Source organism: Indicator indicator, chromosome 1 (genome assembly GCF_027791375.1).
Source record: "Indicator indicator isolate 239-I01 chromosome 1, UM_Iind_1.1, whole genome shotgun sequence".
NCBI classification, from domain to species: Eukaryota; Metazoa; Chordata; class Aves; order Piciformes; family Indicatoridae; genus Indicator; species Indicator indicator.
In genome coordinates, this window is record NC_072010.1 from 131,183,888 (window position 1) to 131,199,384 (window position 15,497).

The 15,497-nt window shown below is 45.4% G+C and overlaps 1 protein-coding gene across 2 annotated transcripts in view; it reads right to left on the reverse strand.

Moving 5' to 3' along the window:
- The window catches only part of GLRA2 (glycine receptor alpha 2), a 101,780-nt gene that overhangs the window by 68,439 nt on the left and 17,844 nt on the right, over positions 1–15,497 (reverse strand). For both annotated transcript variants that reach the window (XM_054390967.1, XM_054390977.1), the window contains exon 4: positions 10,920–11,143. In XM_054390967.1, the coding sequence (XP_054246942.1) occupies positions 10,920–11,143 (224 nt within the window). The remainder of the gene's footprint in view (positions 1–10,919; positions 11,144–15,497) is intronic.

The window sequence follows — 15,497 nt, forward strand, 5'->3', positions numbered from 1 at the left end:
CTGAACCCACTAATAGAGAGACCGACGGGATTCCATAGTTTTGTCAGATGGCTGATTCCTATGATAGGAGTGAGTGAATTAGAAAGGGCTATATTGAATATCTCAGCCAGTATGGAGATTGCCCTTGCAGCAACTGAGGATGCCATTCGTGCAGAGCAGAAGGAAATAGAGAGTCTGCATAAAATTACAGGACAGTTTAAATACGCTCTGGATATTTTATTTGCCAAAGAAGGAGGACTATGCACAATAGTGAATGATAGTTGTTGCACATATGTAAATGAGGAAAAGAAGATAGAAATGGACTTGCATAAAATATGGGAACAAAGTAAGGTATTCCATGAAGTGAGCAGGGATGATATATCATACGGATTTTCAAACCTCTGGGAGAAGTTAACCTCGTGGATGCCCAACATTTTCTGGCTTAAACAATTATTAGTAGGAATTGTAATGATTATCATATTAATAGTATTAATAGTAGTCTTGATTAAGGTAATTATGTGTATTGGAAAGAGTGATGTGAAATCATATGAGAGGTATAAAAATGATAAACTTAGGCATGAGTTGGAAACTGGAAATTATTTTAAGAAAATATAGTATAGGAATATACTATTGGATGGTAGAAAGGGGGGAAATGATTGAAGAAAAGAAGGAAAAGCCCAACAAACAGGAACCAGGACTTCCATCCCCTGTATAGATAACCTTTGACATTCTGTGAAATATGGCCATCCCCTGTCATCTTTAGATAGATAACCTTTGTATAGACAGGAGGAAACAGGGTTGCCTGTGTAAACCTCAAATAACCTTTGACATTCTGTGAAATATGGCCATCCCCTGTCATCTTTAGATAGATAACCTTTTGTATAGACAGGAGGGAACAGGGTTGCCTGTGTAAACCTCAACATCCCTCTGTTATTTTAACATTGATATATTTCCGAATAAGATAAGAAACATGGACTATATAAGTTTGTACTGAAATCTCTTTCAACACACAGGTCTTTTGGAGAGATCCTACCTGTGTCCAGCGCTGTAATAAAAGCATAATACAAGAAACTTACTGAGTTTCATGTCCTTCTCTAAATCAGTACATCCAGCTTTAAATTCATTTTCCAGGAGGTTAGCTCAGAAAATGCTCATGGTGTAGGTTCACACAAAAGCTCAAATCTCTTCTTTCTCATCCTTACCCCTGGTGTCTTTCAGGAAGAGTGGGCAGCCTGCTCCAGGACTCTGTCAACCCTCCCTGAAAGATGTTCACCCTGACAAATTGAAAATCATTTCTATTGACTCTATTGATAAGGTGAGCTGGAGAGATCATGTCCTCATAGTCTGACCTGTACTTCTTGTTCCTGTTAGCTCCCCCACCCATTCTGCAGAGAAGAAAGAATGAAGCCCTGGAATGGTACAGACAGAGTACGGACAGAGCAAAACACAGTCAGAGTCAGAAAGCAGAGAAAGCACCACTGGTAGCACTGTGTCAGAAGGAATGAGAACAGTGCTGTCACTGCACAAGGCTGTTACGCAGGCAGGGCTACCATCCAAGCACTCCAGGGCAGCACTGCCTGTCTCAAACTTTGCACCCTCTTCCTGGGGATTCCCTCATACACTTCCCAGGTCCTTCTGAGCAGCATCTTTAACTGCATTCAAAGTGCAGCAGGCACTGAGAGGATTTCTTCACACTGCTTCTCATTCAGATCCCCCCCTTTTATCTCCTGGTATCACCAGAGTGTCCTGAGCAATCACTCAGACTTGGCTTCTGGGACTATCTCTGTTCCTACCCCAGCTCAACATCACACAGGCCAAAGTCCTACCAGCTATGGCCTCCTTCACAGACACAAGAATAAGGCTTCCTGCAGGAAAAAAATGAGTAGCCTGACAGTATGTTGTGAATCAGAAGTGCTCCTGTGGGTGATCTGTGACATCAGAGCATGCTGTTTTGCAAGGTCAGTGCTGTCTCCAGGCTGGAGCAGACATATCCTGAGATGGGCCAGAAGCAGAGCTCAGCACAGGCACTACTGCTGGCCTAAGCTAGCTGCTGTGGCCAACCATCCCCCTCTGAGCAAGGGCAGTGACTCCTGTTTGCAGCTGAGGGGGTTCAGAGCTGCTCACAGGCAATGCAGTTATGTCCTGAGCTCTCAGTGGGGCCGAGCTACCCTCCTTTCCTTTCATGCTTCACCCATTCCTGCTCTTCCCTGTCCTTCCTCTTGCCCTGCACATCCTTTCCCTCCTCCTCCTGTGTCTGCCTATTTACCCTGTGTCTCTCCTTTGCACCCTAGACTGCCCCCAAATCCCACCCCAGCTCTCTCTGGGGGACTCAGCCTTGATGCCAGTTGACTCCTGGACACATGCTCCTCAAAGCAGCTCAGTGCAGGGGGACGGTCCTTCAACAAAACCCAGAGTTCAGTAGGAGTTAGATGTTTGTAAAGAGTTTATCCTCCAGATGAACTCCACTCTCACTCTCACTCAGGGGCTTTGCATGCTGGTTCTCATGCCCATCATACCTCTTCTGACAACCTGATCAAGTGCCTCAGAGTACTGCCCATGCAGACTGTTTATGGATGGTCTGCAACAAAGAACTAAGCAAAGAACTGCTAGTATCATACCAAATCCTTAGGAACTGGGTTCACACATTACTTAGCCCAAAGTTTGTGTTCAGTTTAACAGAAGATCTGTGTTTAACTGGGAGTTGATGCCCTGCCTAATCTGCAGCCACAATTCACTATGTTCTAGCACACTGCTTTACAAGCAGCTATCACTCCTTACCCTGATGTGTTGCCACTCACCCAAAACTTCCCTTGATCTCTCACCCTGAAGGAGGACAGATTCCACAAGGGAAGGGTCCTGTGTTTCACAAAAGGAGGTATCTGACACCAGGGAATATAATTTTCATTAATTATCCTGCAAGGGTGGCAGTTTGCGAGTGGGCTACAGAACAACCACCTCCTCACAGGGTTTTTTCTAATGATAAATAAACAACTAGGGTCGGTCTTATTAAATATAAAAGCACTGCTGTGAACTTAAATGGTCCTGGAGATAAGGGTGGAAGTCCAAACAACTCCATGACTATCTGCTCCCAAGCATGAAAAGCAACAAATGCTTCACCATCAGTAGGCATGCTATCAAAAATAACATCTTGTTTCTGTTCTAATCCTTCCATTCCTTCCCAGTACACTCAGCTGCACCTCAGCTGCTAGGACAAGGTAGGATTTCATGCTGCAGATGCCAGAAAACACCTAGGACATGCATGGTCACTGCTGCCATTGGCTAAGTGCCATTTTTAGGCAAAGTCTGCAGCTGTGCAAAGCCCACAGTGCTGGCTTTGGTGAGACAAGTGCTGGGTTTCATTTTGTCCTCTGTTCTAGAGATTCTACCACACAGCCCAAGGTTTCTGATGTTTTCCTTAAAGCTCAAAGCTGACAATAAAGGTAAAAATGTTTCTAATGGTACCTTTTTCTTCATAAGATTAAAGCCCTGATCCTTATGCCTGCTGCAATAGCATTACAGTGTTAGCCAGGCACAAGCAAAGTCCCCATTAAACTGGCAGGGGAGATGGAGTTGCACAGCAACCACGGCAGCATGGCATGACACAGGAGCGAATGCCATCTGGGCTGGTGGCACTGAAAAGGGGGGGGAAGCTAAGAGCTCCTTACATTGCTCCCAACCCCCTTCTCTGGGGTAATTTGTGCCTGAAAGAAGGGCACACACACTGCTCATATATCAAAAGGCCAAAAAAATCCCAGTGACACTCTTGTTTTCAAGGGCTATTCATTTTGTAGTCCATCTCATTATTTTCTCAGGGCCCTGACTCATCATTTTGAATGTCAGTTCCAGGAACTTTCACAGTCTGCAGGCTTTGTCCTGTTAAGAGCAAGTCAAACTGTCTGCTTTTTCCCTTGTTCTTGAGAAGTCCTGGAATCCCTCTCTCACATTTATCTTGCTCTGCAGCTTCTCCTCTGTCAGATGGCGATGGGCTGAAGCTGAGCTCAGATGCTGATGCTGAGATGCTGAGCCTTCTTTGCTGTGGCAAATTGCAAGCTGTAGGCTGGAGTTTCACGTCCTGCTGTTTATGAGCATGGTCCCACTCCCTCCAGTGCTTTGCTTTGCTCCCTGTACTGCTCCCCAGCACGGGAACTGGCACAGAGCGGGGTGGTAGATTTCCCATTACAGGCATCCCACTTCTCATTGCCTGTAGATACACATCGCCAGCACATGAGCTGCCAGCAAATGATTTCCCAATTATTACTCAAGCAAATCTGTGAAATTAAATTAAAGTGTGGTTTCATGCAGCAGTTAAAGTCTGCAACCACCTGTTTGGTTATTTCCTCTCTTCTTTCTCCTCTGCCACTTTCTATCTTAGTTCTGCAGCAGGTTGTGTTTGGTATGGTGCTGCTGCTCGCCTGGCACGATGACATTTCTGTTCCAAGCCATCTATTGCAATGCAGCTGGCAAAGGACCACCATCACTGGCAGGATCTATCACCTCCCAGGGAAACATCCTCTTTTGTACCACTAGAAAGAGCTCCTGCACCTACATCATTTCACATCTAACCTTTAACTACTCCAGAGCAGGTTCAAAGGGTAAATGCAGTGGCAATCAAAGACAGGCATTGCCACTACCCACGAGGAGAGCAGGCACATAGAGATGTGTCTGGGCTATGCAGCTGCCCCCTTGGCACAGCCAGCCAGGAGTAACCACCTGCCAGCATTTCTGACCAGCCAAGAACAAATGCATGTGTACAGATTGCTCTCCAGCAGCATTTTGCTTTTCAGCTTAGAACAAAGTCTTTTTATTTGAGACAGAAATGTAGGGCTGCTTGAGCCACCTAATCTGGGTCTCTGCTGTCACACAGGGTCACATCACCTAATCCTTTTCGAAGGCTCATTTAGTGATATCTAGTCCCTGCCCATTTCTGCTGGAATACTGATCTAGGAATCCAAGGTGCATATGGCCAGAAAGAGAATCACCTCCACCTCAAGCCTACTTAAGACAGGTTCAGAGCCATTTGCTGTCCTGGCAGCATCCTGCTTCAGTCTGGAAAACTCTTCCGTGTTGTTTGTATTTACCTCACCTCCAGTGCTCGTGTCAGCTGGAGATGTGCACAACACCAGAGGAAGAAATGAGGCAGGATATGTTCAGGTATAATGTCCATATCCCTACTTTGCTTTAAATGCCTCAGGAAGTACTTGAGTTACAACAGAAGAGGAGAGCCTGAGGGAGCTGAGGGCTCTAGAGCTTGGAGCAGAGGAGCCTGAGAGGTGACCTCATTCATGTTGATAAAGATGTGCAGGGTGAGTGCCCAGAGGATGGAGCCAGGCTCTGCTGGGTGATGCCCAATGACAGCACAAGGGGCAATGGTGGAAGCTGAGGCTTAGGAATTTCCATGGAAGCATGAGAAAAAAAGTTTTTCCCTGTGAGGGTGACAGAGCTCTGGAACAGGCTGCCCGGGGGGTTGTGGAGTCTCCCTCTCTGGAGATATTCAAGACCTGCCTGGATGTGTTCCTGTGTGAGGTGCCCTGGGTGCTGCTGCTCTGGCAGGGGGCTTGGACTGGATGCTCTCTGGAGGTCCCTTCCAGCCCCTCACAGTCTGTGATTCTGAGTATTGGAAACCCAGGGCTAGATCCTCAGTCTGAAGTCGTAGCTTGGGAAGGAATGAGAAAGGAGTAAGTGATGGGAGGGCACAGTCAAGAGAGTGTTAGGAAGCCAATGCCAAGGATGAGAAGACTCTCAGGCCACCTCGTTAAAAGACCTACAAGGAAGGGAAGGGGGGATGGAAGGAGAAGCAGGAGGAAGAGAAGAAGGAAAGAAAAAATGATGGGTGAAAAGCGGGCAGCTAATGATGAGCCCAGGGCACTGGGTTCAGCCATAGTGAGGATGGCTTCATCCCTCAACAGGCTGCCACTTTTTAGCCTATGAAACCATTGTTATTAATATAATCATGTCCCTGGGAAGAGAAATTTGCCAAATTCACTGGGTTCACCTAGCATGCAGCCACAATTTGGGAAGCCCCTGTGCTCAGGTAACGCCATACAGCTCAATAAAGTTCAGAGGTTCAGGTGCTATGTCCAGAATGTCTATAAGGCTTATTCCTACCAGATACAGCAGCTGCCAGCACCAACCCTCTTCAGCCAGGGTCTTACTTCAGCTGGCACTTTGGCATTGCTTTTTCTTCAAAGCTTTGACCTGGTTGAAGTTTATTTTGTGGTATATGCAGGTGGTTTATGCTTTTAGAAAGCCAGGGCAGTGAACATGGGGCAGGGCAGTTTTGGTGTGCAGTGAACATGGGAGAGTTCTGATCAGAGGGAGGGATTCCTGCACAGCAAACAGCCATGTCAGTCACCCTCTGCTAATCTGTGACATGGAAAGACAATGCTGTTAAAAAAAAGTCCAAATCCTCTTAAATCCCAACATTAGACTGTAAAATAAAATTGAAGTCATGAAATTAAAGCACAGGATGCAGAGAGAGCCTCAGAACAGAACCTTTCTTACCCCCTGGACTGTGCTGTGCCATGGATGCTTTACACACAGCAACCTGAACAGGAGTGCACAGAGCTCCATTGCCCTATAGCTGTACTCACAACTCGTCACTGTACTCCTAGCTCATAATGTGACCCCAAATCCTGTGTGGGGTGCAGTGGGTACAGAGGGCAACCAAGTCAGTGCTCTGCCACTTGGCACTAGGGCCACACTGTGAAGAGCTGCTTTTGGAAACTCCTGAGTAAGGGAGCTTGGCATGGGAGCTGCTGCTGCAAAGCACTGTGCTGCTTTCACTGGGACTGCTCTTTGGGGGTCTTGGATGTGTCAGCTCATCCTGTCAGCTGCTCTGTGCCCAGAAGAGCTGCACAGAGAGCAATCAAAGGCTTGAACCTTCTCTGTTTCGTGATGCCCTCACAACACAGCACTGCTCTCCAGGAGACACTCTCCCCTCATCCAGAATAAAACTAACAAATCTAGGTCAAGAGTTGAAACCATGAAGAATTACTTGTGTACAGAACTGTAACATTTCTTGCACTGTGGAGATGAACAGAAACAGAAAAAAAGAAGACATTTTGAAAGGCTTGTGGAAATTCTTCCTGGGTATGTCATTGCTCTTTGAACAGGAAGAGCAACAACGGGGAGAGAAATATAACTTGTGAATTGGCACAAATCTCCTCCCTGGAATTCCAAAGGGTTCTCTTCTCAAATTATGCAACACCTTCTAAAATTTTTGCATAGTTAAAACACATGAAGTAATCTGCTTGGTAACTCCTGGCTAAATGCACTGGCACTATTCTTCACAGCGTAGTTCTTCTGCCTTGTCAGGCAACCGAGAGTGCTCTCTGGAGCAGCAGGTAAAAACCCAGAGGTTACAGCCCCTCTACCTTCCTGATAAGTAAATTCTAAGTTCAGTGTCATGGATCAATGCTACAGGTGAGTTACACCACCTCCTGCATCAAGCTCGTATGTCTGAGCTGCACTGAGAATATTAAACAGAGAGGGAGTCAATTAATGTAGGAAAAAGTCCCACCCAAATCTTAGACAAAATCACTCACTTGCCATCACTGCTAAAATAATCTTTTTCTGGCAGGAGGCAATATTCTGAGCTGGCTGGCAGCCTGGAATGAGTTTGTGGGAATCAGGTGGCACAAAGGGATGGCTCAGAGAGAGCATGGAGCCTCCTGTGAGGTGATTTGATGTGTTCCTGGTGGTTCAGGTGTTCACAGTGGGCCAGAGGAGATACAGTCCTTGTGCCCAGGACACCAAGTCAGTGCAGCAGTGCAGAATCCTGAAGTCACACAGGGTGTCAGTGTCAGGAGCGGGATGCTCGGTATTGCCATTCTCACTCCACCAATCCATGAGGAGATCGTTCAGGGGCCGGGAGCCAGGGGGTGACAGCATTTTGGTTCTGCTTTTAACTCTCGGTTTTTCAGCATACAAAATGCATACAACTTCAGCTAATTTATTGACTGCTGTTCTCTCTGCAGAGAGCTTGAAAAATAAAAGTTATAGCTATGTAACTGTTTTGCAGATCCAGGTGTGCAATTGAGACTGACCTTCAGCTCAGCTGTTTGCTGAGGCTGTTTTTGCTGTGATTGCTGACTTCTCGAAATACTGGCACCTCTAAGAGCTGTTGTTACATCTCTAGTGGCAATAGCATCTATTTGCTTTACTGAGTAGTGCTGGGATCCCTCTGAGAGATTCCAGTTCTCTGTGCAGCACTCAAAAGCGTAGAGCAGTTACACAAAGGCAGAGCCTCAGGCTCTATATAGCAGGTGCAACACGAGAGCAAAACAGATACCAAGGTAGTCGTGTGAGTAGGCAGCCAATACCTAAAAATAGGTCTGGACTTCCAAACACACATGATTCAGAGGTGGGCACATCAATCATCCCAGCTCTGGCTTTGTTTCCTGCAACAGCTCCCAGAGAATTGAATATAGATCCAGGAGTCTGCAAGCAGGAGCATCACAGCTAATTACTGTAAGGTAATCTCTGAAGGACCTCTGTCATGCCTGCCAGCAGCAATAAAGTCAGGATGGCTTCTGATGTACTGAGAGAAGGACAAAGAGCCTCATCCTCATCACCAGGTGAGATAATTCCAAGGCCAAACTCTGCAGTGGAGGTAACACATGGGCCAGCTTCAGGCTGGAACTCAGGAAAGATTTCTTCACAGAGAGGGTTCTCAGACTCTGGAATGGTCTGCCCAGGGCAGTGGTGGAGTCACCACCCCTGGGGGTGTTCACACAGCCTGTGGAGCTGGAGCTCAGGGTCATGGTTTAGTGTTGACCCTGCAGTGCTGGGTTGAAGGTTGGACTGGATGAGCTTGGAGGTCTCTTCCAACCAGATAGATGCTGGGATTCTGTGATAACTTATCTAGGCACCCATGCCCTGCACCAAGCATCTTCTATGGACCATGAGATGTAGTTCCAGCTGACCTACCAAATGCTTTTCAGAATAGGTTTTTCTATCGGCCTGTGAGAGCACTGAGCAGCGTAAGACAGTTGTGCTTCCTGCGTAGCACTTACACCTTGCTGCTTAAAGACTAACTGCTGGGATCTTCTCTGACCTCATTTTGTGCAGAGTGAAATTAACTTGGCCATGGGTTTATTACACTTGGAAATAAGACAAAGCCTACAGCACTGCTTCCTAGACGTGTTTGTGAAGTGCTTTAGGCATTTACCACTCTCTAAATGCTAAATGTTAAGCACCACAGCGTCAGGTGAAGCTCTGCTGCTTGGTGGTGAAAATAGCAGCACTGTAACAGCCTCAGTGTGCTGAAACCAACCACTAAACCATTCTGCTTTCTTCCTGCATAGCACAACTGAAAGCATCTGGCAACACACAGATGCATCTAGCCCAGGACCTAGAGAATAAAGATGACTTTTTCTAATTACTTCTGCCTTCAGCTTCCCCTGCTCCAGAAGGTTTTCCTCGCTGTGAGGCACTAAACAATTACACACTGTGTTAGAGGCAACAGGTAAGCCTCTGCTCCTGCTGTGCAACACAAGTGAGATGCAGTGAGTTATGCTCACTGCATGGGGATACTGATTGCTTTGCTCCAAAGGAATCTGTGTTTAGGTGTGGGGATGTTACAATTGTGGCATGGCAGCTCGAAATATTGTTTTTCACACATGGGCAAACGTCAGGAAAATGATCCATCCACATTCAGAGCAGCACCCAACTGCACTGTCACCTCCAGCCAGACCGTATCTGATGCCATGCAGACAAAAAGAAGCATTCATGCCTTTCCCAGAGTGAAACAGCACAGTTATCACCTTGCTGTTTTCATCCTTCCATTCTAGTACTTTTCTCAATCAGTTCAGGTACGCCAGGCTGAAACCTTGCTCAATAAATATTTACTTTCTGCCCTGCAGCCTTATCAACAAATTTCCACCTGAATTAAGTGAATGAAGGAAGTGGCATATCAGTGGTTACTTATTTCGTGTCCCAAAGAACACAGCTACTCTGAGCCTGAATCAACAACTCCTTGATGAAAACTTGGGTCACAAACAATGCCCAGTGACAAACAACTGCCTGCTCAACTAATCTGCTTTAATTCATTAAACAATCCCTTAGACAAATATTATCATGGTTACTTTCCACCATGTAAGAAAGGCAAAAGCTGAGAAGAATTCCCAGGAATAAATAATAAAGAGTAATTACTAATTTGGAAACACAATTGTCAGAGCAATAATGCAGTGCTTTGTATCTTTGACTACTGATAGTAAGCAATTAGCAGTGCACATTGAGCTGAATGTCAAATAAATGCTGCAGATTATTTGCTGCTATTGAAGTCTGTGCAGTGCAGTTCTGATTCTCTGCATCCCTCCTGTTTCATCAGGTCATGTCAGACCTTCTTTTGTCAGTTTTTGTCAGTGTTTATCAGCTCAGCCTAAGCCTAGCCACAGGACACACCCTTGGGTGCACTTGGTGTTAAAAACCCCCTTCTGTAATTCCAGCTATTTTGAAATGTGAATAAACACATCCAGCTGCCCAGGGCCTTGCCTGGCAAGTTGATTGCCTCTTAAGCATGTTTTTACTTAGGGTGTTGAGCAGACATTTTAAATACTGCTCCCCTTTACTTTTAAACTGCAAGCCACAAACTATGGAGGGGCTGATTTCCTTTCTTTTAAGAGGAGTGATCTGAGCTACCACTAATGGGAAGCATTGAGGTGCACCATTAAATCTGAGCCAGCCCCAAGTTTCCAACAAGACTAAGAAGTGCTGCTGTGACACAGGCTGGTGAAAAGCAACAGCTTAGCAAAGTAACACAGGCAAATTTTCCTTCTACTTTCCTATGCTTAAGCCTCATTCCAGTTGTACAAATGGGACAATGAAAATTAAATGTATGCAATCATGTTCTGCAAGCACATCTACAGCCAGATAAGAAACAACAACCAGGGAGTGAGGGGAAGAAGGGGTGAAGTGGAAAAGAAAAGGTAACTCTTTACCTGATGCTGTACAACACTTTCCCAGTTTTAGAAATCCTCAGCAACTTGTTGTCTGTAGTGACATCATGGAAATTCGCTCCCTTCTCATTGGCAAAGAATAAATCTGGCTTCCATATAGAGTCCAGCATGGAGGGGTCCAAATCCAAGGAATCATCAGGGTATTCACTGTAAGCCAGCCGCGAGTCGTTCCACTGCTGTCGCAAAAAAATGTTCACTCTGTAGTCCTACAGAAATGCCAGGTGAAAAGGTTACTAAGCCACTTCCCCCAGAGGGAGCCCACTTGAGCTTGCCTTGTGCTGTCAGACTGGCTACAGTGCTGGTGTTACAGCAAGCACTCGTGCCATCCTTTACCATGAGTTGTCCCTTGGAGATAAAGCAGCCCAAACACTGCATAAACCAAACACAATTGGTACCATTTTCCAAATCAAAATGACTGCAGCCTCCAGGATTAAACACAACCTGATCTCAAATGCTATGGATTAAATCAGAGCTCCTTAGACACTCAAGTGGCACTGCAGCTAGATAGACACAGCTTCAAAAAGAGATTCTGTGAAAATGCTAATTTCAATAAATTGCTTCCAATATGTAAATCAATTATTCCTAATGTCCTCATGAAGGTTGCTAGTTCCAGTGAAGCCAGAGTTGTACAGAAGAAATGAAAGCAGGATTTTATTCTCTGTCTCCTGTTTTGATCTACCTCATGCTTTTCTTTGCATGTTCCCTCATTCCCTCCTCCTTCTCTGCATCCCATTAAAAACATTCTAATTGCATTCTCCTGCTCAGTGGTCTGCTAGTCACAACTGCAAAAGGCAGCAATTACTTAGAGGTTCATTTAGAACCAACATTAAGGCTGTGTCAAGAACTGGCTATTAGAGGGGAGTGTGAAAAGAGCTTTCAGGGTTTAAACTCTCCGGAGGGAATGGAAAGATGCTGCTGCTGCTTGTTCTCCTCATACTTCTTCTGCCCCAGCTTTCCCTGCTGTTATATTTACTTGAATGACTCCATTAACTTGCTTGTGAACACTCTCTTAGAAATGCATCTACTTCTCCTCTGAAAGGGAAATACTTCATTATTGGTTGTGCTAGATGAAGGAATATTTGATAAAATATTTGTATTTTATCAGCCAGCTGAACCAATACCTTGCATTTAGAATTTGCTTTGTGGTAGCCACAGCACTTGAAAATGGTAGCACTGTCCTTTTGACTTGGAAAATGTATGAACTGCTCTGGTTTGGTTAGACAACTGAGCTGCATCATCTAAAGAACTTTTCATCCTGGAAACATCAATGATTATTCCCACTCTGATGAGAGCTGAGGAAAGCAGCTTGTCCAGCACCCAGGCCCTGTGAAAGAGCCCCACCAAGCTTCAGCATTTCCCACCCTTTACTCAGGAGGTTGGTGCTGAGGTCTGCTGCTGCCCTCACAGAGTATTTCTGACATCCAAACTGATGCAGTTTTTGACTCCACTGGGATGAAGCCTTGCAGTCTCACTAGCAAAGAGACTTTCCTTGCCCTCTGTATAGTTTTCATGTTGCTGTTGGGTAGGTTTCAATCGGTGCAGGAACGCCTACTGATCAGAGCAAGACAGACCTGTGAGCAGCCTCAGGAGTAACTCGTTTATTGAAGGTTCTTGAAAAGCCTGCAGCTGGTTTGCACAAGCCACTGCACTCTTCATGGAGGTGGTGTTTCACCCAGTTAAAGATCAAAGAGCTCCTTGCAGCTCTGAGCTTATAAAACATCATCACATCTTGTGAGGATACATTAGCCCTAAGCACATTTCTCTTTGTTTCTTGGTCTCAGGAACTAAGAGTGTCTTTGGAGTTGATATGGGACAGTTTCAGTTGTAAATTCAGGGAAGCACTGAATTTTCATTCTGCAGAGAGGAAGACAGGAGCTGCTGTCAGCTTCTGCTGGTAGAATACAATTGCAACAACTATTTGTGCAACTGCCTTCAATTTTCCTTTGAAATGAGGAATGTAAGTCCACAGAAAGCAAAGGAATTTTTTTCCCTATGGCACAGAAATAAAAAATAAGTCACATCAGTAAATATTGTGTAGAAACAAATGTTGCTTTCATGAACTTCAGCAGCTGGTGATTTTGATATGAAAAACCAGCCTGAAAAATCCTTATTGATAGAAGAACTTGCATATGATGATATATATTATACCAAACCCTGGAAGGAAACCAATAGTACTGTACAATCTTTTGCAATATGTACCTTCCTGAATACATCAGAGCCACCACACTTAGAAATGCTTTCTCTCCCTGCAAGCTTTTTTTGCTAGAAGCAAAATGGCACTGGAAGCTTTGTTTATGCCAGATAAGCTTTCCTACATATATACACAGAGATATTTTAGTAACAAATAAAGCCAGAAATACACCATGCACATGACAAACTCCTGGTTACTTTCCCCTCCTATTCTGCCTGTGTAAGAGCAGCTGAGAGGGCTGTGTGTTTACACAGCCAGAGCTGCTCGCTTGCAGAACTCTCAATGTACTTTGCCTGTACTAACATTAGAGCTGTCTCCTAAAAAAGCCTCTCCCAAGGACTCTATCACAACATGGAGCTCAGGCACACTACAGTGTGTGTTTTGCAAGTTCCTGAGGGGAGAAGTGGGTAGGCTGTAGTAATGCACTCCTACACAGCCACAAGTACACCTGCTCCACAAATGCCTTCTGACAGCACCACTGCTCTGAGCAAGGAGTGTGGACCTGAGGAGTCAGTCTCAGCTGCAGCATCAATGCCAGCCATAGCTCAAGGCAACTCAGATAACCAATTTCCCTCTCCTCTCAAGCCATAACTCCAGGATAATACCAGCTTGCTAAAGGAATATTCATCTGATCAGATTCAGGAGATTTATCTGATGACTTAGGGGCTCAACCCACAGATACCCTCAGTTTCTGCTTCAGGCAGAAACGATCTTTTGGCAAATCCCTGGCCACCAGATTCACTGCCCAGGGCTTCAGCAAGGTCCCTTTGGTCTCAGGCATTGTTGTGGCAGGGGGAGCCTCACTCCCTCTTCAGTGCTGCCTTCTGTTCCTGAACTGACACTCATCTTAGAACTTAGCCTTGATCCCATCTTCCCCTCCAACAGCACTGATTGTTCAGGCTGAGTTAGATGCCCGAGACAAACAGCAGCCTTACCTGGCCTCCCTTGTGTAAGAAGGGATTGCCAAGGAGACTGCCCTCTCCTCTGCACCTTAAATATGAATGCTGACAGAAGGGACAGTTCATGGGCTTGAGACAGAAAAGCACTTGGTGACCTGTGTGCCTAAGCACAGAAGGTGCTCCCAAGAGCTCCAGTGGGAAGCCCTTATGCAGTTAAAAGCAGAGAGGTGAGCCAGTCAGGATCTAACAAGCTCCTCTGTAAGGATGCCTTCTTTTCCTAATGGGAAGATAATATCCTAGAAACATCCACTGCTAAGCTTTGCAAAGAAGACCATTGTGCTTTTTCCTGCTAACAGGAGCACTCATAGCTGGAACTGGAAGCAGAGAACCTGCTGCATGGTGTCTGTCATTGATTAGAGGTCCCAACAACAGTAACAATGTCCTCACAGTTAGTCTTTTCTGTAATTAACAATTAGCTCAGTGCACAAACCACTCTTAGCTTTCCCTACAGCTGATAGCTAGAAAATCCTGGTCATTAGCAACTGAACATCTGAATTCTTTGGGACTTTGCCCAGCCTGATGTAGATTACTCATCTGTGATACTCGCGGCAGTCATGCTGTACAGTGGATTTTCTGCTGAGTATTGCATGTGTGAATGCTTCCAAAAATAGACACAGAGCCCCCTGGCAGAACTGCTTACTTCAGGGAACTTAGGAACATTTTTTTTCTCTTTCTTTGACAGTTAGGGCTTAAATGAAAGCCAAATGAATCAAGGAAGAAAATTCCCAACAATTCCACCTCCCCTCTGGCCTTTCTCTTTTACCTGTTTTTATTTTGGTATAATACATATCAATGCAAGAGGGAAGAAAATCTTTTCATCTGGATTAAAAACAAAGCCAGCTGTGATGCTGTCCCATGTGTGCAGTGCAGTGAGACTAACACATCTGCATTCTGCTTCCCCTGAGCTTTGGGACTAAAGCTCACAAAGACTCTTTGGAATTCATTTTGGAGAGAACCAGCATCAAATCCTGGTTTATTTCTGAATGAAAGGATCCAGCTTTCAGGAAAGCATGCCAGGCATAAGAGTGCTGCTGGCCTGCCACACAGGGATGAACTTCATTCTGGTGTCTGTACTAACCAGAGAACAGAAGCTGCTCCTGCTAACGTTATTGAGACACTGGCTTACTGAATCTGGAGGGTCTGTGACTGTAATCCTGTTTGCCATGCTCATTTCTGCTACTGAGAGCTGCTTTAAGCAAGTTGTCATCTCCCAGGGTGCCAATGAGCTGCTGCAGGTCACCCAAGTCACGTTCAGCACATACACATGGCTTCACTAAACATTCCTGTCCCCTGAGACAGCTGTGTCTCCACTGAATTTACAACCCAGGGCTTTAAATGAATCCTTTAGTTTTATATCAAAGCCATCAAGAGCATTTCACAGGGAAAAACGAATCCTAGGAGTCAAACCAA